Source organism: Galeopterus variegatus, unplaced genomic scaffold (assembly GCF_000696425.1).
Source record: "Galeopterus variegatus unplaced genomic scaffold, G_variegatus-3.0.2 Scaffold3572, whole genome shotgun sequence".
Taxonomy (NCBI): domain Eukaryota; kingdom Metazoa; phylum Chordata; class Mammalia; order Dermoptera; family Cynocephalidae; genus Galeopterus; species Galeopterus variegatus.
In genome coordinates, this window is record NW_007729683.1 from 50,453 (window position 1) to 74,115 (window position 23,663).

Consider the following 23,663-nt stretch of genomic DNA (forward strand, 5'->3'; position numbering starts at 1 on the left):
GGAGCGCCGCCGCGCTTCCCAAGCGGCGCACCATCCAGTGCGCCACCGGGCCGGCCCCTACCCTAACACTTCTGAGAGCTTTCAATATACAAAACGCATTCTGGATCTCAGAGGGGCATGTGTCTTTCTGGGACTCTTGTTCTGTTAACCACATTCCTGGAAACAATGTTTTATGGGGTTTCAGGGCTCCTTCAAGCAATGTAAATTTCTGCTACTTCTATCTTCCCATTTCTGATCTATTAACAATGCTTGAGGACCAAGGTAATACTGTTAATGATTATCACCACCCCAAAACCATTAAAGGACATGCTAAATACTGGCTGACATTCAGACATACGTTTAGCTGTGTTTTTATGGATAGAGAAAGATCAGATAGTTTGGCAAAAATTTCTGAGGTTCAGATATCCACTCCATCCTTGGTGCCCAGTAAATATTTCTAGACCACATTTTTCAAGTTCAATAAATGCCTGTCAGGTGATATGTTAGCAGTGATAGCATCTCTGCAAAACAATCAATGTCAAGAACCTTGAGAAAAACAGGTTTACTTCCTTCATATTCAGCAGCCATTACCGCCTTAAGTCAAGTTGCCTAATGGAAATAACAAAGCTCAGCCCATTCTAGAAACACTCGAGACAAAGGGGACAGAATCTGCAATCTCCCATGGGTTGCACCCACCTACTGACTGTCCAGCAGAGTAGGAATCTGTCCTCGTTCGGGAACGCTTATTGCCTTTGGTATTTGCTAGGGAAAGAAAGATTAAAAAGCACTTCAAACTTTGACTTGAAAGAAATTTGGTTGATAGGATATTTACAGTTGATACATTTTCTTACAATCATAAAAATATAATTTTTCTTTCTTTTTAAATTTCTTTTGTAGCTGGCTAGTACAGGGATCTAACTGTGGACCTCAGTGTTATCAGCACTACACTCTAACCAACTGAGCTAACCAGTCAGCCCCTAAAAATGTAATTTTTCCAAAAGCTATTACTCCAAAGAGAGAACAAAGACATATTACTCAGGAGTATGTAAGCGGATGTTAGCACGGGATATGCAATCTAGGGGGACACTCTATACTGTTGATTTGGATTTAGACAACATAATACAGATAACATAAGGTCAAAGTATGATTTAATTGTAGTGGATCAGAAGCCTCTTGTTAGTAAACTTCCTCTAAGGAGGTAGAAACAAAGTGTAGACAAAAAGATTGCTGTATCATATAGAATCTGTTTGCATTTCTTATTAAAATTCCAGTTTACTACTCTATATAAAGCCCAAACAAACAAAAATCACTACAGTACTTTATTTATCCTGAAAAAATTTAAATTAATATCTAAACCAATAATGGGAGTTTTCTGTTTTAGTTAATAAAAATACTTGAAATTCCTTTCCAGCCACCAGAGTTGCTCGTTAAAATGTAATGCAATAGCTCAGTAATGCATCTCTGGCTCCAGGCTTGAAGGGGAACAGGCTAATACAATATGTGTTGGATATTCCTAATTTGGAAGGGTGCCCAGCCTAGCTCCCATGTACTTGATAATACTTACTGTCCATCAGTCTCCAATTCAGCAACGGGTCGTAGACGAAGGCCTCCAGCACAGCCATGACACTATCCTTGTGTTCCCGAAGCACTTCCATTACTGTGTGACAAGTGATTCGGTAGTTGCCATCCAGACCAGTAACCTAGAGAAGGGACAGAGCAACTTACCACAGGAGTTACTATCTCTGGCTCATTAATGCCTTATGATGAAAAGCAAGTCATTTTTTTTTTTTTTTTTAAAGATGACCAGTAAGGGGATCTTAACCCTTGACTTGGTGTTGTCAGCACCAGGCTCTCCCAAGTGAGCAAACCAGCCATCCTTATATAGGGGTCCGAACCCGTGGCCTTGGTGTTATCAGCACCACACTCTCTTGAGTGAGCCACGGGCCGGCCCTCAAAAGCAAGTCTTGTCACCCTCACTCAGGAAGCAGAGACACGGGCCATATCGATGTATCAGCAATGTCTCGGAAGAAGGAGTCAGGGAGGACTATGATACATATGAAACCAGGTTTGAGGTCAAGGGGTAACACTTTCAAAGATGGATAATTTCTTTCTTTTCTTTTCTTTTCTTTTTTTAAAAGTTGACCAGTAAGGGGAATCTTAACCCTTGACTTGGTGTTATCAGTACCACACTCTCCTGAGTGAGCCATTGGCCGGCCCTAAAGATGGATAATTTCTAACATAATGGCAAACAACAGGCAACTGCTCCAGAAATCACATGAGCACTTTGGGAAACTGATGAGCTCTAACAAGCAAGTCTTTCCCTAGAGAGGGACAAAAAGCTGTATTTCAAAGCAGCTTGTTCCCAATATCCACTCACCTCCATAGCATTGGTCAACATTCTTGTTAGTCTAAATGGAATCTTCTCTGGGAACTTTTCTCTGGTCATAGCAACCTATAGGGTAATATAGAGAAAAAAACCCAATCAATGCTCAGATTGTTTTCTTTAGCTAAAGCAAGATGAAGGCAGGTGGCTTTCCATTGCATCATCTGCACTGGTTTTAATTACGGTGGAGAAATGAAGTAGCTTGAGTTTAGTGAGGAGACTTGTCACAGGCATTTGAAAGACTAAAAAAAAAAGAGAAGAACGAAAAGACAAAGGACAAGTGTGTACATGCTCAGGCCCTTGGCCAGCCAGCTGCCTGGAGGATGGGGGATTCCTCCACTCAGAGAGGGTGTGGGAACAGTAGCCCCTGCCACAAGCAGGCTTAGAGTCCAACTAAGAGCATGATTTCATTTCTTAGACTCACTTTCTGTTGTGGTAGTAGGAAAGGCAGGGGTGAGGATAAGGCATTCTGGGTTTAAGTTTGCCTGAACTGTCAGAGAAGGGTGAAAAGTGATCTCTTGGGCAGGTGAGCTTTATGTTGAGTTCTAGAACATGTGGTTCACCTCAAAGCAGTCCCCAAAGTCAATGTGTAGGATCTTTCCACTCAGCCGGTCCAGCATCAGGTTGGATGGGTGTCTTTGAGAAACAGAAGAGAGATCAGGTAAAGATCAACAAAGCATCACTGATCAACAAGTAGGGGGACAGTCTAGGTCAGGGGTTTGCAAAGGGCAGCCCTTGGGCCAAATCCAGCCCCCCACTAAACTAAATGAAGCTAAGGGCTGGCCTGTGGCTCACTTGGGAGAGCGTGGTGCTGACAACACCAAGTCAAGGGTTAAGATCCCGTTACCGGTCATCTTTTAAAAACAAAACAAAACAAAAACCAAAACAAAAACTAAAGCTTAGTAGTAGAACCATGTCATGCTCACTTGCTTATGTAGTACTTTAGGATGCCTTTGTGCTATAACAGCAGAGTTGACAGGCTGATAGAGACCATATGGTTCACAAAGTCTAAAATATTTATTACCTGGCCCTTTACAGAAAAAGTTTGCTAACTCCTGCTCTAGGGCCCGAGTGAGGATTTATGGTATGAGTTACACATGGAACAGATAACTTGCTTTCCCGAGATCTTGGGTACATGATAGTTTCTGGCAGGGCTGGCACCTCAGAGTGGTAGGGCTCTATCATTACTACTGAGCAGCTGGAGCCCCTGAGCCAGTCCAGACAGGATCGGCTGGCTTTTATCAATAGGCATTCTGCTGGGCCGGCCCGGTGGCGCACTGCGATAGTGCGCTGCTTGGGAGGCGCGGCAGCGCTCCCGCCGAGGGTTCGGATCCCACATACAGACCGGTTCCCGCTCACTGGCTGAGCGAGGCGCGGGAGCAACACCGAGGGTTGCAATCCCGTTGCCGGTCCCAGTACGGGGGCGACACTGAGGGTTGCGATCCGTTGCTGGACACGGAAAAAGACAAAAAAATAAAAAATAAAAAAATAAAAAATAAATAGGCATTCTGCTGTTTTTTTTTTTTTTTAAAGCATGAATTTATTATTATTATTATTACTTTTTTTTTTCCTGAATGGTAAGGGGATCGGAACCCTTGGCTTGGTGTCGCTGGCACTGAGCTCAGCCAGTGAGCGCACCAGTCATCCCTATATAGGATCCGAACCCGCGGCGGGAACGCCACTGCGCTCCCAGCGCCACACTCTCCCGAGTGAGCCATGGAGTTGGCCCAGAATTTATTATTTTTGTAGGGTAAAAGTATTTTTTCTCTCTCCTCCTTAGCATAGTGGTGGGAAAAAAGGCAAAAAAGAAAAAATTATTTTTACTCTCAAATAATTGCATAAAACATGATCCCAGGAGAAAAACTGTAGACATCAAAGAACCAGTTTTGTTTAGGTTCTTCTGAGTCAATTTCTGAACATCTCAAAATTACTTTTTTGGTCAGTACATGTGAGTAAAATTTATTAAGCAAAAATATCAGAAGGATCTACTACTTTGGTTGGTTTCAATTATAGAAATAGAAGTATTTACCTTAGCATAGTGGTGATTGATAAATGTTTATTGAATCAATAAAATCAATCTGATTTAATATGGTTTTTAATACATTAAACCAACCTATGGAGAAAGTAGTACTTGAACTACAGTTTTTTCCTTTAGTTTGATGTGTTGTTCTATTGGCATATGGGTAATAAATAGGGTGCTAAGGTTGATGCTGCAAAAGAGGCCTGAAGTACAAACTACAAATATTTATTCACCAAATTGTCATAAATCTCACTGGAAAACAAAATGAAACCTTTCAAGAAAACTACAATGGAGAAAGAATACTAAAAGAAACAAACGAAACTTACTCACCTATCTCCCAGGCCCAAAATATATCCAACCATTGACATGACTGCTAAAGAGCGGGTGTAATTGGTTCTTCGGTCAAACCACACCTAGAACACAGAAGCACATATGAATTAAGACTCTTGAAACTACCTAGGTTCAACATAATTATAACCCAATGAGTTGTTTTGTTGTATTATATCATTAACCAGTTAGAACATATAATGGAATGAAGATTCTATTCACAAATATTACAATAACAAACTATGCCTTGAAATAAACTTCATTAGAAATGCATAGGACTTAGATGAATAAATAAACTTTTGTTAGGAACATAAAGAACTGAATAGGTCTTGCTTGTTAGCTGAGTCGGTTAGAGTGTGGTGCTAAAAACACGAAGGTCCAGGGTTTGATCCCTGTACTGGCTAGCCATTGAAAAAAAAAAAAAAAAAAAAAAAAAAAAAAGAACTAAGTAAATGAAAATATTCATTTCAGGATATCCACTTAAGATTATAAAGATGTAATATCCTCCCAAATCATTTGATACATTTAATATAATTCCAATAAAATTCAGTGGTACCTTTTGGGGACCCTTACAAAATGATCCCAAAGTTTATCTGGAAGAAATATATGAACTAGCCAGTGAGAAGGAACTTGTATTAATAGTACAGTACTTGAGGAGAAACGGGCAGAAAAAGCATTGAACTAGAATAGAAGCCCTAGGAAGAAATCCAAGGGTACATAAGAATTTAGTGTACAATAAAAAATGGAATCTTATACATAGAGGGGAAAAGGGTGGATTATTTGATAGACTGGTGATTAATCATCTTTAAAAAAATAAAGTTATACCCTAATCTTATAATAAATTCCAAACTGAGTTAGGACTTAAATGTAAAAAAACAAAACAAAAAAAACCAAAACAAAATACTTATAATAAGTACAAGGAAATACAGGTAAAAAGATACATAATCTTGAGGTGATAATCTTATAATAAATTCCAAACTGAGTTAGGACTTAAATGTAAAAAAACAAAACAAAAAAACCCAAAACAAAATACTTATAATAAGTACAAGGAAATACAGGTAAAAAGATACATAATCTTGAGGTGAAGGGCCTTTTAAAATATAAAGCCAAAGGTAGAAACTTTAAAGAAAAGGATTAAAAATCTGATAACTTATAACTCAAAAAAAGGTCTGTATATCATAAACAAAAATCCAAAACCAAAAACCATACTATTAACAAAATTAAAAGAACAAATAAACAGGAAATTTGTAACATATATGAAAAAGACTATCCTTAATATATAAAGAGCTCAAATACGATTGCAAGCAACAGGAGAAAGATTAAACTACTCAATCTAAATCTGCTAAATTACATGGCTCACCCACTTAATTGTTGTTAAGAGAGAATGTACATTATCTGTAGCTAATCTTAACAAAGAGGAGTGCATCGCGTGTGCCTGAACAAACGAGGAGCCCATCCTTTTGAGAGTGGGGTGTGCAAAGGGAGTGGAATGCCTGAGTGGCCGGGTGGCCGTACCTCTGAGCTAGGGCTTTTCAGCCAAAGCAACTTGGCCAAGTCGTCCCCAGCTGTGTTATTGACTGCATGCTCAAACACCTCCACTTTCTGCATCAGAGTAAGGTGGTCATAGTCTGGAGCCATCTGTATCAGGACACAACCATATAGTAAAACAGCAGCCTAAGACAAGCAGCTTACTCCAGAAAGAAATAAGGATTGGGGTTCAGGCAGACGTGGGTTCTAATTTCACCACCAGAACCAAAAAAAGAAAGGAAATAAGAACACTGCAAAAGGAAAAAGGGAGTAGCCTCTCTAACCTGATGGCCACGGGAACTCCCAGGGCATAAGGAGAAAACACTAGGTCTCATCCCAGTACAAGCCTACTGGTGTGGATGAGAGTACTGAAGGTTTCAAGCAATTGTCTTCCTATTACTCACACATCGACTAAACATGACTTCTCCATATGACCAGTGCTTTGTATACATTAGGTTGCCTAATATTTATCTGTCTAGTCTCACCTAGGATGATGAAAACAATTTCTGGGCTTTAGGGTCCTTCAGTTTCTTAGAGAAGGTTGCCTGCTTTAGGACTCACTTCATTAAACCGTCTTTAACAGATGACTGCCTCAAGTAGATTATTCAGTGATGGACATACATAGTACAGCCAGGAAAGCAGCTCTATGTAGATTCCCTGATGTGTGAGTTTTGCCTCCAAGGCCATTACAGGTGGGTTGGGGCTGGCAGCCTCATCACATACCCGCAACATGATGCGATGCTCAATATTCAGAAGGATCTTCTTTTTCTCCCTGTAGTCCCGGATGAGGGCGTGCAGTGTGTCACAGTGGGGGACCCAGCCAATGAGGCCCGAATTAGTTGATAAAGGGATGACAGCATATCTCTGAATGCTGGTATCCACAGGAAAGCAGGGTTATTGTAAAGTAGAGTATACTTTTGATCAATTCAGGACACATGCAGACTATTTTTAATGAATACTCCTGCACCGGGCTGCTGTGAAATGTGTAGTGAGGGACACATTGTGAAGAATAAAGCATCACAGAAAGACAGTGCCCTAGTGATATGAAAGCAGTATTGGTCTTCTCAACTTGCTTGACAAACTCATTGCTTTGGGGGAACAGTCAAGTGACTAAGGTTAAAATAACCTCTCAACTTAATATTTTCAGTCTTAATAGGAAGAGGAGCAACAGAGTACTGAGGATAGAAAAGGGTTGGCTGGGCTTTCATCCTACAGGGGTAAAACACATCAAATTGGTAGAATCTCTGGTTTAATTGCCATAAATTGCTCCAATGTGGTATCTTTGAAGGTTGCTAAAGGCATTTCTCAATGAGAATACTCTAAAAATTCTGGAGGATTTTTCTTTTTTTTGACACCTTGACTGTTGATGACTTCCTGCCAGGTACATATTCTATAACTTATTTCGTAAAGGTATGGGACTATATGGGACAGATGTAGGAAAAAACGAGAAGACTTCTCAAATCTTTGCCATTCTCACAGCATTCTGAATACCTGAGGTTCTTCCGAAGAGACGTTGGGTCATTGGCCAGAAGGGTGTTGACCAGGCCGAAGAGCTGCATCACACGTTCATCCTGGCGCAGATCTTCATGGCCTTTCAGGAGGAAAACAAACTCATGCCCATTGCTGCCTGTAAGGAATGGTGGGATTAGTTAGTGCAGATCAGAGGTTCTCAAACCACCAGTGTATTCAAAGATCCTATGAACTACATCTGCCTTACCTAATCACACTTTCCCTACAAAAGAAAAAAACACTCCCTAGAATTGATTAAAAGTATTGGCCTGCTTTTAATGGTCCCTCAATGACCAATCACCAATGTTCTTCATATTTAAAGAAAACAAAAGCTGTATTTGAGGACCAGGAATGATTATGCATAGAGAATATCATTCTATATGTTCTCTCCTCCCTGGTCCACTCTGTCCTTCTCTGTCCTGAGAAGCCTGACTCCTACAAACCACATCACCTGGGATCCCAGTTGGACATGGCCAATGGGGGGCACTGGCAGGGGTCAGAGGATAGGCAGAGGGAGAGGTCAGGGTATTTCCCCCACAACCAGCCTGGCCACAGTTCTAAAAGTAGCTATGTTCCTCTGTCTGGGCTACAGCTACTATTGGATGGCCTCTCTTTCAGGTCTGGAGGGCCGGGGTAGGGTGAACAACAGCTTCTCACTGCTGCTTGTTCCTGGGTGCTCCTTGTTGGTTCTCTTGCCTTTGCTCACACCTTTGGAAACAGCTCCTTCATTAAGCTAAATAAACACCCTGAGAACCTGACTCCTGTTTTAGTATTAGAAGATCAGCCCATGGAGGGCCGGCCCTTGGCTCACTTGGGAGAGTGTGGTATTGATAATATCAAGGTCACGGGTTCTAGGGATGGCCAGTTAGCTCACTTGGGAGACCATGGTGCTGACAACACCAAATCAAGGGTTAAGATCCCGTTACCAGTCATCTTAAAAAAAAAAAAAAGATCAGCCCATGGAGAGACAATAAACTGTGGACCATGATTAATTGGTGTTGCTGAATAATCACTGCGTTTAAGAAATAAGCATTACGAAGAGAGACCACGAAGTGTCACCAGAGTACCTGGGACTACCTAAACTATCTCAGACACTCAATCCCTAAGGGAAATTGCAGAGGCAGTTTGTTTAACAAACCTCACTATGAGAATTCATTTCTACTTCAGTTTGTTCATTTTATACAATCTTTTCCCAAAAAGAGAGAATATGATTAAAAAAAAAAAATTTCAAGAATACAAAAGTTCTTTTTCTTTTTTGGTGGCTGGCCAGTATGGGGATCCGAACTCTACTGCACTCTAGCCAACTGAGCTAACCAGCCAGCCCTGGAAGCTCTTTTATCAAAGTAGCTCGTCACCTTCCATGTTTGCATCCAGATGCCTCTTTACTGGACTCAGCAGTTCCCCAACACCTGCCCATCACAACCAGTTCTCCCCATTGTATGCCTTTGTAATTCCCTTAGTGCATGATCATTATGCTTCATTTAAACAAGCACAATTATATGAATGAACCAAGAATCCCAAGGAGGATGTGATAAGGGGAAATCCACTTGTCCTCTATTCCTCTTTCAATAAACACAAGAGAGATGTAGCATATGAAAGATTAGTAGTGAGAAGGGCAAGCAGTAATTCCAGAAGAGGGGAGGGGGACTCAGCCAGGGTGGGAGGGAGAAGCAGGTGGCAGAAGTGTGCAGTGTTCCTTACCCATAAGTGTCAACTTCCGGGGCCTCTGCTTGGATGTGATGACTTGCAAAGATGGTGCTATGGACTGAATGCGAATGATCGGCTGGTTGGGGTCATACGTTCCTGGCACAGCCAATTCAAGGTCCCGGCACATCAGAAGTTTTGGGGAAACATATTGCAGCTCTAAGGATGTGAGCTGTGAATAATTACCAAAGGATTTAGTGTTCTGCCTCCAGGGAGGAATTTAAGTATTTTTCAATGGATTGCTAATAGCAATTACTTGTCCCAAAGTCTTGCAGGTAGAAGTGAAACCAGATGCTTTGGAATGAGTGTTAGAACATTAACAGATAGTAAAACAGGAAGGACTATGAGGACGGTTAAACCTGCTAGAAGCCTGAAGATCCTACCTGAGGCAGCTGCTTTGAGATCCGCCTGAACACATGGTAATAGAGGTCCCAGGCTTGCGTGAGGTCCTTGACATTCCCTGATTTCATGTACTTCCTGCACCACTCTTGGGCCTCCATCAAATCTCGACCATATGCCTGAGAGGGAAAGCACAGCAAATCTACAAGTTGTCAAGGTGTCAACTAGGCCAGGAGGATAAATCCCCAAGTAGACCGCAGAAATCCCTTAGGAGCCTACTGTGGCTGGAAGGTATTGGTAGGAAACTGGTGAGCAAGAGAAGCTGGGCAGGTCTTCATTCCTGGACCTCCTAAATCGCCGGATGGTTTATTAGGTAAGAGAGGGTTAGAGGAGAGACGAGATGACCTCTTGAGGAATCCTGTGATTTTCCAGTTCAAATTTCAGGAGGGTTCTTGTAACTTAATGACATTATATTTCTAGTGTTTTTACATCCTGTGACCTCCATCAGAGCATGTTTTATTAAAGTCAGTAGGAAGGCTAGAGGGGAAGGAGTCTGATAAAGACCTTGGGTAATGTCCTTTCATTCTTTGTATCCCATACCTGATTAAAGGATGTTTCCTTCAGAGTCTGGGGGCCCCGCTCCATCATAGCATGCAGGGGCTCCAGCACCTCAAACATGCCTTTCACATTCCTCTCCCCGAAGTACAATCGAGATGCCTCTTCCAGGCCTTCGTGCCACATCTCATGCCAGAGGATGGCCACTCGGATCAGCTCCTCACTCACCTGGATCAAAGAGGGGAAGGAGAGGGGCACCAAGGGTAAGCTAAACTCAGAACAGTCTGTCTTGGAGAAATAGGAGGTACTCTTTCTGGCAGCCAGAAGGAGTATGCAGCAGTCGTGAAGAAGAAAAACACTCACTGGAGACTCTGGCTAGGGGACAGGGTCAGTGGACTCACACACTGGCTCTGGACTCACCATCATGGCCTGCTGGACCAGTGTGTTACTGTGTTCACACATGTTCTTCAGAATCTTATTGGCTGCATTGTGACGGGCTGTCGTGGTAGACTTAGAAGCCACAGTCAGGGGGTAGATGAGGGCCTGAAGCAAACACAGAAGGAACATTTGCAAAGGGATGTGTCAAGGAAGCCTGATATGAATTTTCAGGAGAATGACAAAAGAAGTGGTGAGGATATATTAACACCCACTTGAGTCTACCAAGGGGGCCTCTCAATCTTGGAGGGAACTCTGGGACTGCTAGCTGGGGAGAACATTCTGGGGCAGAACAGAATGCTTGGCTTGAGTTCCTGCACTTGTGTCTCTAGATCAGCTTTAGGAAAGGCCGACTACCAAATCAAACATCAATGGTTAGCTGAGGAACTGACCAGAGTCTTCACATACCTGGGGGTGGTACCGACCAATGTCTGTGAGAAGCTGGTGAATGAGACGTCCCACCAAGTGTCTAGGTGTATCAATTCTTGCAATGAGCTGAGGTATTACCTGGTATTAAAAAAGACACAGTCTGCAGCATATGAGACATAGAAAGAACTCTGGTTATTCTTCTGGGCAAAGGTCAACTATTCTAATTTGTTTTGGTTGATGTTGTTAGGCTCTGAAATGGTTCATTCCTTTCAGTTCTCCGAAAGAACTAAAGAAAATATGGAGTCTTGACCTTGGGGCCAAGCCCTACTTCCTCAGCACTGCACACCCATGCTGCCTTGCTACTCTGAACATTGCAGGATTCCGAGAGGAGACAAAAGAGAGAGAAACTGACTCATCCTTACCTGTAACCAAGTATCGATCTGGATCGCTTTCACCCCTTCCACTAAGGCTTCATTGACATCTGGCCAGTGACCATAATCAAACCATAAGGTAAGAACTCTGGAAAAGAAAACGAGAAAGTCAAGGAAGATTTAGTTTCCCAGTTTTTGTCTGTTTTTCATCTTTAAGGCTCTTGAGAAGTGGCAGGGACTCAAATCTGGCTCTTCAATGTGTCTGGTCTCTGGAGCCTTTGAGAGAGGGTGGGCGTGATGAGTGGCAGTACTCTTGACTGAACACCTTGGGGGTCATCCTGAGTGAATGAGTACTTCATCCCAGATCATATTGAGAAGTCCCCATGACATAAACTCAGACATTGAACAGATGAGCCGGGATAACCTTTAGAGAACCACAAATCTGCATGTACAAAAGGAGTCACTTGTAGAGCAGTGGCAACAGGGGCACCTGGCACTTAACCAGCTGGAGATCCGCAGACAAAGGAGGAGGCTGCCCTTGCTTCCTCTAACCTCTGAACTGACGGATTTGGGCCATAGGTTTAGACCTTTCAAAGTTGCTGCCTCTTCAATGTGTGAAACATTGTGATAACAGATGGGTTAATTATTCTTTCACTCCACTTTTCCTCCTTAATCTTTGCAGGTTTCACCCCCACAGGTGGGGCCTGGTCAGCTGTTACTCCTCAATACTGCAGCACAGAGAAGAAAGCCTATAAACCGATCTTGGGTGTACTGATTAGGGTGGGTACTTCTGTGTCCTGCCATTAACACAGCCTGCCTACCAGGGCTTCATCCTCCCCTTCCCTGATACCTGAGTGTATCCTGGAGGTTGTTGCCTCGTGACAAGGAAATAGAACGGAAGAAGCCCTGGACGGCAGGGACAGTGTACATCAAGAGGGTCTTGGACAGATCCTGTTGGAACACACATGTTAGTGATACTCTTGCCTTAGTTTTCTCATCTGTAAAATGGGCATAATAGCATACTAATAGTATGTACCTCAAAGGGTGGTTATGAGGATTAAATCAGTTAGTGCATGAAAAGCCTTTAATCAGTCCCTGGCACATAGCAAGCACTCAACAAAATGGCAATTGTGTCAAAATTATTATCTTGGGCTAACAGTGGCTTCCTGAACAGGGTGGCAGGAGGAGATGGGGCTGAAGCTCTGAACAAGCTGATGTCTGGGCCTGCCAGTTGCTCTGGTGCATTCTGAACTGACAGCCCAAGGTGAGGTGGGAGGGGAAAGAAAGGGGCAGAGGACATGGCCTGGGGGATCCTCAGAGTGGATGCAGTGAACTGCACAGCCACCCACACACAGGTGCAGTGCAGGGGAAGAATGGGCTTATCCATGTGGGAAGCACTACAAGGAACTTAGGACTTCAGCTCAGGGGCTATGTCAGCTCCCCAAACACAAAAGCACTGTCTTGAGCAACACTGGTATGGCAGACAAGCCACATTTTCTAGCTCCACCTGAACTTCAGATGAAACCTCAGGTTTTCTCAAGCTTAACAATGATTCCATTCCTCAGAGAGGGTGGTGCCTTGGTCAGTTCCTTATCCGGAGGAAGGAAGGGTACCTCGGTGACCTTCTTCTGCAGAGGAGAGGGTGTGGGGCTGCTCTCTGTGCTCTCAGCCTCGCTCTCACTGTTGCTGCCCTCGGTGCTGGTGGTGGTGGCAGTGGCAGCTGTGGTGGCGGCAGTGGTGGCGTTGGTGATGTTGGCCCCGCTGGTGTGACGCAGTTTCTTCTTCTCATCACGGGCTTGATTCTGATGTTTGTAATGGAGCACAGCTTCAAAGTTCATCACAGCCCATGCGTGCCAGGCCTGGGTGGGGTGAGAGTCAAGGACAGACAGAAGGGCTGTGACCAACAGCAGAGCTTAGAGGAGAGTGAGGGCAATGCTGGGGAAAAGCTGTGACTGCCTACTCTTCTCTGTGGTCAGTAGAGTTAGACTCCACTTCAAGGAAACACTCAGAAATGGGGCATTTTACTAAATTCCCCGAGATTCCCTCATTTTGTGGAGCCCTTACTATATAAGGCACGGTGTCAAGTGCTGTGGGGTGAAGGGCACAGCAAGAGGAGCAGGATATGGTCCTGCCTCTGGGATCTCCTGATCTTGTAGGTAGCTCACTCACAAACCTTAAGATCTAAATACTCTGCAAGACAGAATGTGACTTGGGCAATAAAGAGATGTACAATGGAAAGATCAGGGACAGGGATTTGGGGCAGGGCTGGAAGAGCAGCTGTAGATGGGAAAGAAGGGAAGAGAGAGGGCAGCAGTGATGACTTCCTGGCAAGGGGAAGCACAGAACAGCTCATGGAAAACCAGCAAGCGGATGTTGACTGAGCGTGGGATACATGCGGGACAGGAATGAGGAAGGCCAGCAAATGCTGGGGGCAGATGATGGAGGAGCAGACACGTGAGGCCAAAGGGGTTCCATTTCACTCTGCAGGAAAACAGAGCTGTTCTAGGCTTTAAAGTGTATGAAACAGACTATTAAGAGAGCAGAGATTGGGGGCAAGCAGCTAGTTGTCACAATATTTCAGGGGAGTGATACTGAAAGTCTGAACAGGTTACCAGACAGTGGATATGGGAAGACATCGAGAGTACAGGAGCATGATCTGGGCCCTGACACCTGGCCCCTGGCCTGACAGAGAAACAGTGCTCAATGACTGCTTGATGGAAGAAGCTTTGGTGCTTACTTGGATAAAGAAGGACTATTCACATCTCTGAGGTTTTAAGCTGTGGTGACTCTATAGTATACCATTGCTTGGTTTAGACAGAAGGAGGCAGAGTTTGATTTGTGGCAAAGTAACTTTGCTGTTACAGTAAGACATTAAATAATCCACTAATAGTTAGACTTCCCAGATAATCAGGACATTCCTTTATATCTCTTGCTAAAAACCTTTAAAATAAACGTGTTAATTTTCCCATCTAAGCAGAGTAGATTGATCATGATTGAACTTTACTTGAGTAAGAATTCTATGATGACCCACATTCTGTTTTCCCATAACTTCTTTTATTTAACAAATACCTCTCGAATATCTATGATGTACCAGGCACTGACCTGGTGTCAAGGTGATCAAGACAAACAGTTCTGGCATGCACACAGGGCATGCAACCCCTTGGTATTGATGGTAGAAAACATCATAAAATCAAAGGGACCAACACTAGGAAATGCTTTTAAAAACTAGAACTAAAGTTTTTGGAAGCAGCTTTTTTCTTTTGATTTTCTTCTTTCCTAAAAGCTGAATGAAGAAACATAATTGGTTAGGGAACAAGTTCTAATTAGTAAGATTCCAGCTAATCAAGTGTTTATTGGATTTATTTTCCCAGGATTGGACATGCATCTGTCCTAGAGAAGGTAATTACTGCTCCTATCACAAAATGAGCATTTTTCAGATCGGAATGAAGTATGTTTAAATGAGGATAAGATTTTTGTTGTAAATGCTTCTGCAGTCTGCAGAAGCAAGTTTTGATCCCAGAAGGATTAGTTCACTAAGTATTAGCAAGTTAAGGAGATAGTGGAAAGAAATCGATGAGATTTGCTATACCAAGCAGCTATTACCAGGGGACCCTTCAGAAAAGATATAAAAAAAAGTGAATGTATGCTCTCACCAAAGATGTATAATTCCAAGAGTCACCCCTCCATCAATCACATCTTTTATACATTTTCTAAATCTGTTTAGCTTTTCAAAAGGTTTCCTGTAACATAACAGGATCCAGATCTTTCCAATAAAAACAAGGAAAGTTAAGTTCTTAGCTAAGGAGCAGGCAGAAATGGAAATCAGGAAAAAGCTGGGAAGGAAGAGATGACCCAAGGGAAGACAAAGTTCCAGAGATTAACTGTGTATCCAGATGCTCCTAGGAAAACAAGTGGCTCAGAGTCGATAAGACAGCAGTAATCCCTAGTGCCACACATGTAATAATGCTGCAGTATTTCTCAAATGAAAGAATCAATCAATCTTTCTATATCAATTAAACTTGTAAAGGGAAATGCGGGCTCTTTGGGCCTCTGACAGAGAGGCTCTAGGCACTCAAAGAAGCAAATTCAGAGTATCAGACGAGCTCCACAGGGGCTCAGCTGTAGCCACGAGGTCACAGGAGAACACGGTCACAGAAGGCTGCCAGGGGTTGGGTTTCACCCTGCCCTTGCTTCTGAGTCACCTTGTACCAGCTGCGGTCATGCTCCGTGGCGGCGCTGTAGTACTGCAGCACTTTGGGGATTGTGCTCTCGTTGATGCCCTGTAGATTCAGCTGCCATTCCCCAAGTTTCAGGAAACATCTGCAAAAAGAAAAACAGCCCTTCTAAGGAGAAAAAATATTATGTCAGGGGAGCACTAGAGCCTTTCTGGCATTTTCTCTCACTCTCAGAAGGCAACATAATGGAACCAGCAGTTTTTAACCACATAGGAGGAAGAAGATGGGCTTTTGGGATAAATTTTTTTTAAGGTATTGTCTTTTCTTCTTGACCTTTGTTTTTCAATGATAGCATAAACCAGGTACCTGGTACAGATAAGTCTGTATGGATCTACTCACCCCAAGTCATATTTTTGTGGGTGATAGCTGTTGAGAGTGATTTTTCTCGTTGATTGGTATACAGTTTCTCCCTTACTTTTCCCTTTCCCTCCACTCTTTATAATGGTAATATTAACAGCTAACATTTCTAATAGCTACTGTTCCCTGGTACTGTTCTAAATGCTAGACACTACTCTTTCCATTAATCCTCACAGTACCCTAGGAAATAGGAACTCTTATTACTCCTTTTATACAATGAGGAAACTGAGGCACAGAGAGGTTAAGTAACTTATCTAAAATCACACATCAAGTAGCAGCCTATCTGGCATTTGAAAACGAGGAGTCTAATTCTAAAGCCTGACACCAGGAAGAGAACAGCACCTGGGTGCTTTTGGGCTGCTGAATCCTAGGAAAATAAATGACAGATACTTTGGAGAAGCACAATTCAATGGCTAATGGGATCCCTACTGGGAAAGGTGAGAAAGATGTCATCAACTAGCCACCCAAAGAGCTTTGAACACTCCCCTTGCTGCAAAAGCTACTGGGATGGCATGGCTAGAATGCAACTGGCCCCAGAACAGGGAAGGACCTCACCGGGCCATAAGCTTGTGCAGCTCTTGCTTGTGCTGCTGGTCCTCTGTAGCGATGGCATGCTGGGCCTGCTGCTGCATGGTCTGTACAAAGTGCTGCATGTGCTGGAAGGCATCGATCTGTAGCAGAACAAAGGCACAGACAACCACTTGGCATGGGGCCCAACCTCAAAGGAAAGGAACTATTACTGTTCATCTGATAGGCACATGAGTCAACCCCTCTCTAAGCAGAACATCCTAGAACACACAATGAGGATCCTATAGGACAGAGGGCCAGGGCGTGATGCTGGGAGAGGGCGGCGCTCTTCAAGAAGATTCATGATTTATTCCACTTAAGTCTTAGCTCTCTTTTGCCAACTATGACTACCAGTTTTTTTTTTCCTTTTTTTTTGTCTTTTTTCGTGACCAGCAACGGATCGCAACCCTCAGTGTCGCGCCCGTACCGTACCGGGACCGGCAACGGGATCGCAACCCTCGGCGCTGCGCCCGCACCTCGCTTAGCCAGTGAGCGGCTGGTCTGTATGTGGGATCCGAACCCTTGGCGGGAGCGCCGCCGCACTCCCAAGCGGCGCACTGTAGCAGTGCGCCACCGGGCCAGCCCATGACTACCAGTTTTAATTAGGCTTGGAAAAGTTACGTGCCTGGCTGCCCCAAATAACCACTCGTGTGAAGTAATGTGAAACAACTGCTCACTTCACTATCATTATATTGCCCTGGGGGAAATTAGGCTTATAGGGAATTGTCTCAGGTTAGTAAAACTCTGGTATTTGTTTACAACACTATAGCACCTTGGACACTCCAGCACAGTAAAAACTATGGATTTAAAAATCAGATAGAACCCTCAGTACCCAAATAAGAATACAGAGATGGAGTGAAACCCTACATGCATACAAGTGGAATAGGGAGCAGGCACTAGCTAAGCAGACATCTAGTTGAACAGGGAGATTTGGAAGCAAAATCTTCAGAGCATCCTCAAGCAGTTAGATTTATTTACGCTATAGAATTTTATACAAAGTAACCAGAAGGAATTTGAGTTAGGAACAGACAGTTGAACTAGAGAAGAGCAGAGAGATGTAGAGTTGCAGATCTGGGAGTAGTGCGCAAGCCATGTCCAGACATACCAGCATCTTGATAAATGGGGTCCATACCATTTTTTAAAGGACTTCAAGGATGACGATAGAATATATAAACAACAAAAGCTCAAATGGAAAAGTGGCAAAATCTAAATCCACTAACAGAGGGAGATGAAACATTATATGAGATAATGTGAAAAAGAGGCTGTGTATTCTTTGCTGCAGAAGAGGAGGAAAAAAACATCAACACTTTAAAAAAATAAGTCTCCTTAAGATAAATCATTTAAGAGGTTTTTAAAAGTTTTTTTTTTTTTTAATAGAACCATGTCAGTGATGATGACCCTGAAGGAAAACAAAATTCCCTGGCTTAGGGGCCAGGACCAACCTCAGATACTTCAATATAAAGAATTAATTGGCCTTAAGAGATAGAGTTTAACCCAGAACCAAAATGATGTAAAAATCAATTGATCTGGGCCGGCCCATGGCTCACTCGGGAGAGTGCAGTGCTGATAACACCAAGGCCATGGGTTCGGATCCCATATAGGGATGGCTGGTTGCTCACTGGGGGAGCGTGGTGCTGACAACACCAAGTCAAGGGTTAAGATCCCCTTACTGGTCATCTTTTTTAAAACAAAAACAAAAACAAAAACAAAAAAACCAATTGATCTGGCAGCTAATCCATGCATGAGGACAGGGCAGACACACAGATGTTCCAACAGTTAACAAGACACCTGTCTCCCTCAGACATCTGCCTTTGGAGTTCTATTACTCACCACTGCCTTTGAAAAATGAATTACATTAGCATTTCACACCTGGGAATTGATAAATGTTCCTTTAGTTTTTATTCTAGGAGAACTACACTGACCAGATTTAAATCTGAGTTAAAAAAAAAAAGAATTGGGAGGCAGTACAGTACTAAAAAGATCAATCATTAAAAAGGTGATTGAGGGCCGGCCCGGTGGCGCACTGGAGAGTGCGCTGCTTGGGAGCGTGGTGGCGCTCCCGCCGAGGGTTCGGATCCCATGTGGAGACTGGTTCCCGCTCACTGGCTGAGCATGGTGCGGGCGCAACACCGAGGGTTGCGATCCCGTTGCCGGTCCCTGGTACGGGCGCGACACTGAGGATTGCGATCCCGTTACCGGTCAGTAAAAAAGACAAAAAGGGAAAAAAAAAAAAAAAGGGGATTGATAACTCAGTGTGATCAGGGTATACATCAAGCATAGGCAGGAACTAAACTAAGAACTTTGATGCCAGCTGCTTTTCAGAACCCATAAGGTATGTGTCATTGACAGTCCAGACATAGAGTTTTAACTCTTTTTGGTGGACTTGGCAGCAGGCTGAACGAAAAATAAATTGCCAAAAATGGGGAGGTTGGGTATTAGTTTGGATTTGAAGCCCAATATTAAGTTTATCCAGCTTGGGAGAATCCAGTATCTTTCTATTCTGTAGCACAAGGCAAGTGATTTTCAAGGAACTGAAAATGTTCTATTTATAACTTCTTTTCTCCATCTCCAGGGGGAAAAATGATTCCTTCCCTCTTACAAATGAAGGACCAGCTACTCACAGGAAGGGGCTTCTCTTGGAGCCACAGAGTGCAAGCTGGGCATAGTACACTGGTTCTGAACTGCATGGGTAGTTTGTGGGCAAGAATGATGTTTTTCATGGAAGGACCAACCTGTCTCTAGATTCTGTGAAGTGTCTCATCTAAGAAAACTTTATACATATACCTATTGTCTGATGACTTCCTGAAAAGCGTGGTCAGCTTTTCCCCCAAATTTTCTTTTGCCTTAGGTAAGGCAGAGAGTATGATCCTTACTTACAGTGGAGGGAAGAAAGGTTCACACAGTGACTTGTTCAGCAACACAATTATCAGGTAGTTTCCTTTGGGTAGCTCCTGAACTATGAAGATGTGACATCTCTAGCTCTGGGCTTGAAGTCCAAGCAACACCTAACTTTAAATAGTTTTCTAAAATTTTAATACCACCAGAATTTGGGCTACTAAGCAAAGGCCATACTCTATGGAAAAGTTGGGCTGTGGTCACACATTGAAAGAAGCTATTCCCTGGTTGAGATGTTACCCAAAAGGTTCCTTCTGCCTGCTATCAGCAAAACATTCAAAGACTTGGAGGCTATATATAGGATAGAAACCAGAGTATATTCAGATCCAGCACCATCTGTTTTTCTCATTTGCCTGGCTGAGGTTAGGCTTTGAATCAGAAATGCTCTAGTTTGGGAGGCTTGCAGAGACCAAAAATCAAAGCAAAACAAACAAAATCTAAAAACTGCATGTTTGGAGAAGGAAATTTGGGTAATTAGTATTGAAGTAAACCCTGTGAAAGACCAGGTGCCCAAGTGCAGGGCTGTTGTCGATCCCACTCTGAGTGGCATTCATGGTCACACTGAGTCAACTACCTACACACTGTCAGTTTCTGGACACATCCAAGGATCTTTCAAATATGCCTTCAGCAGAGACACAACTTCCATTTTATCAGATCTTTCCACAATTGCAGCTCCAGTGGTTGGTGTTCATTCCTTCCTCATCTCAGGCACCACTGTGGGGACTACATAGGTAAAGAAAGCTAGCTGGGTCTCCCTCCTCGTTTTGATGGGGAGGATGATGGGAGAGCCAAAACAGGTGCTGATGTTGCCTCCAAGGCCTACTTTTTGTTCATCATCATCATCTAAGGAGATTTTTCAAAAACAAAAACTAGGAGCCACATCTAATTCCCAAGGGATTGTCTGTAAATAAAGAGGAATTCTACATTGGGTTCAAGACAACTTTCCCTCCTGGTTTCAGCATCACACCCTGTGTGTTGTTGCTTTTGAATCCAAATTGATGACAGGAAAGGAGACTAGAAGTCTGAAAAAACCAAATTGGTCTTGTAAAAGTTCTAGTCCGTGTTTTCACAATATGCTATTTTTGTACTGAACAGCCCATCATCTTTTAGGGAACAGAACTGTGCCTTTTCTATGTGCCAGCACTTTCTGGTTACCAATAATTATAACTGTGTCATATTCATTAGTTTAATCAACAGTATATGTGAAAAAAAAAAAAGGTATACATGCATCTCCTCAAGTATGATAAACTTTGTGAAATCAGGCCAAAAAGCTTCAGAACAGGAAGAAAACTCCCTGATATTGTGAGTAGATGGCTTAAAATTGTTTCCTTTCTGGCACTTAAGGAGGCAGTGAGAAGCAGATTAGGTGAGCATTCTGGAGAAGGTGGTTTATTGTTGGATGGTGCTGTAGACTGAACTGTGCCCCACAAAGTTCTATGTATCAGCAACTTAACTACTGTGACAGTGTTAAGAGGGTGGGAAATCCTATTATGGTAACTGAAAGGTAGGGCCTTGAAGAGGTGATGTGATTGTGAGGACCATGCCCTAGAGAATGGATTAATTGATGGTTTAATGGTGGTCATGGCTGTGGTTCTGAGGGCTTTAAAAGAAGGGTGAGTGAGGCGGTTACCCTCTCTCTGCTCCTGCCATTCTTGCCATGTGATACCTCGCCTTGCTGTGAAGAGTCACCACCCACCAACAAAGGCCCTCACCAGATGTGTTCCCTGGACTTTGGACTTCTCAGCTTCTGAAACTATAAGCAATAAATATTGTTTCTTGACAAATTACCCAGTTTTAGGTATTTCTGTTACAAATAACAGAGACAGACTAATAGAGATGGATTTGGATACAGACCTTGCGAGCACTCTTCCACATGTTTTTCATGTAGGCATAGGTCACCTGAGGGTGAACTGTGGGCAGAGGATGGTCAAGTTGCCGAGATGGATCGACTCCCAGGAGCAACACTAAGGTTTTATGAGCAAGAGCCTTAAAAACGAGAGGTTGGGTTATAGACAGAACTGCACGACGAGCATCATCTCTCCCCGCCCTTGCCCGCATGTGGTAGGGGTCGCTCACCAGCCTGCCGCTCTTGCCACACAGGCTTGCGTACTTGAGCCACGTTCTCATGTCCTCATGAGGGTTGACCACAAGGGATCGTACCATGAGGATCTTCTGCCAGTCTTCTACAATACGCTGGCAGCCCTGGAACATTCAGAAGTGAGGATTAGCTGTGTCCTCTGCTATATCTTAACCCCCTGAAAGTAACAGCGAAGTCCACGCTGAAACAAAAAGGAGATTCACTGATATCATCTCAAGTTAAGGGTACTGTGAGTAAAATACCTCTTAGGGACTGCTCAATAATTCAAGACACAGAATTACCACGTGATCGTGGGCAAGTTATTTAACCTCTCTGTGACTGACCTGTAAAGTAGAATAAAAATAGTACCAACTTCATAGAGTTATGTTGAGGATTAAACGAACAAATTATTTCAATTTCTTTTGTGGATTGTGAATAATGCTTTTTTTTTTTTTGCAGCTGGTTGGTATGAGGATCGAAATGCATTTTTAACTTTAATATTTTGCTTCAGTCTCTCTGGTTGAAGATGACTCTCACTAACAAAGAAATTAAATTTAAAATGTATCATTCAAAATCCAAAAAACTAACCAAGTGTGAAAGAAGTTTAAATAAATTTTCAAATGACATTTAAGTTGGTAACGTTTATATTTCTGATGTTATTAAAGCCTAAGCCTGCACTAAGACTTTTGGGACACACTGTTATGTTAGCCATCTTAGTTTTTTTCCTCTTTGTTTTTATTTGTCTCAGTTCAAAAACTGCATATACAAGGGGAGGTGCCTCATTAATTTACATGTATAAATTCTTTGCAATAAAAAAAACCAGAACAAGTTAATCATTATCAAAGGGGCTAAGCTAACTTTATACCAAACAACTGTTAAGAGTAAAGTGAACTTCTTTTTCACCCTCTCTGGTAAAAAGTCAGAGTAGGCAGCAAAATGGGTTCCTGAGATCTTCATGAGAGTTCCATAAACCTATGGAACTGCCTCCCTGGAGATAAACATAAGTCTAGCAACAATGATCTCAGGCTCTTAGATGTGATAGGCTGCAGCTTGAGCCTGACTAGAGCACTCAAGGCAGGAAGAGAACCAGTGCAGGTGAGGCTGATCTCTCAGACTGCCCTGCCAGAGACCTTGGTTGAGGATTTTAATTTAAATAACTTGACCAGGAAATGGCACTTTTCCAGCCCAGGCAGTTAATTGAGTGTTTTGACAGCAAAGCCATCCAGGAGAGCCAAATTTCCACCACAAATGTAATGCTTTATTTTCAGGCCTTGGACCATATTTTTCCATCCCATGAAGTGTGATAATAATGATTTGGAAAGTTAGAAAAACAGCAAAAAGAACACTGAATGATTGTTTTGGTTCCTTCTCACCAATGGCTAGTTTCTCCCAGATGCTGAAAGAATTTGGAGGCTGACTGGTTAGCTCGGTTGGTTAGAGTGTGGTGCTGATAACACCAAGGTCCAGGGTTTGATCCCTGTACTGGCCAGCCACCAAAAATAAATAAATTAATTTATAAATTAGAGCATTAAAAAAAAAAAAGGATTCATCTCCCTGTAGCCCAAAAATCATCTTGCCGTCTCAAGATAGGAAAGTCACAAATGTTTAAAGTGATGGTAGGGTCCTGGACCCAGTAAAGTCAGACATGTGCCATGCGTCTCCCCTCCCCAGGACTCACTCAATGCATCCCCCTTCCAAGTTTACATCTGAATTAAGTCCCACTTGTTAGAATGTCAAAAGATTCATCAGGGCCGAGCCCGTGGCACACTCGGGAGAGTGCGGCGCTGGGAGCGCAGCAGCGCTCCCGCCCGCTGCGGGTTCGGATCCTATATAGGGATAACGGGTGCGCTCACAGCGCTCACTGGCTGAGCGCGGTGCGGCCGATCTCAAAAAGGACAAAAAAAAAAAAAAGAAAGAAACTTACCATTTCTGTAAGTTTGTAGAAAAGGTGTAGAAATGGTTGAGTTCTAGGGGTGGGTGTTGTCATTCATTTTGACATTTCAGTGGAAATGTC

The 23,663-nt window shown here is 43.0% G+C and overlaps 1 protein-coding gene across 2 annotated transcripts in view; it reads right to left on the reverse strand.

Annotated features, from left to right (window-relative positions):
- Window positions 1-23,663, reverse strand: part of MTOR (mechanistic target of rapamycin (serine/threonine kinase)) — a 134,757-nt gene that overhangs the window by 7,414 nt on the left and 103,680 nt on the right. Inside the window, exons 35-54 of one of the 2 annotated variants that reach the window (XM_008585443.1) lie at window positions 21,649-21,774; window positions 21,427-21,558; window positions 16,666-16,781; window positions 15,721-15,838; window positions 13,132-13,377; window positions 12,369-12,469; window positions 11,570-11,666; window positions 11,187-11,285; window positions 10,764-10,886; window positions 10,389-10,571; window positions 9,833-9,967; window positions 9,447-9,621; window positions 7,728-7,863; window positions 6,960-7,107; window positions 6,225-6,347; window positions 4,713-4,795; window positions 2,926-2,998; window positions 2,357-2,431; window positions 1,544-1,679; window positions 676-741 (exon numbers count right to left, since the gene is read on the reverse strand). In XM_008585443.1, coding sequence (XP_008583665.1) covers window positions 676-741; window positions 1,544-1,679; window positions 2,357-2,431; window positions 2,926-2,998; window positions 4,713-4,795; window positions 6,225-6,347; window positions 6,960-7,107; window positions 7,728-7,863; window positions 9,447-9,621; window positions 9,833-9,967; window positions 10,389-10,571; window positions 10,764-10,886; window positions 11,187-11,285; window positions 11,570-11,666; window positions 12,369-12,469; window positions 13,132-13,377; window positions 15,721-15,838; window positions 16,666-16,781; window positions 21,427-21,558; window positions 21,649-21,774 — 2,491 coding nt within the window. Of the gene's footprint in view, window positions 1-675; window positions 742-1,543; window positions 1,680-2,356; window positions 2,432-2,925; window positions 2,999-4,712; window positions 4,796-6,224; window positions 6,348-6,959; window positions 7,108-7,727; window positions 7,864-9,446; window positions 9,622-9,832; window positions 9,968-10,388; window positions 10,572-10,763; window positions 10,887-11,186; window positions 11,286-11,569; window positions 11,667-12,368; window positions 12,470-13,131; window positions 13,378-15,720; window positions 15,839-16,665; window positions 16,782-21,426; window positions 21,775-23,663 lie in introns of both variants that reach the window. The other variant, XM_008585442.1, reaches the window with a different exon arrangement.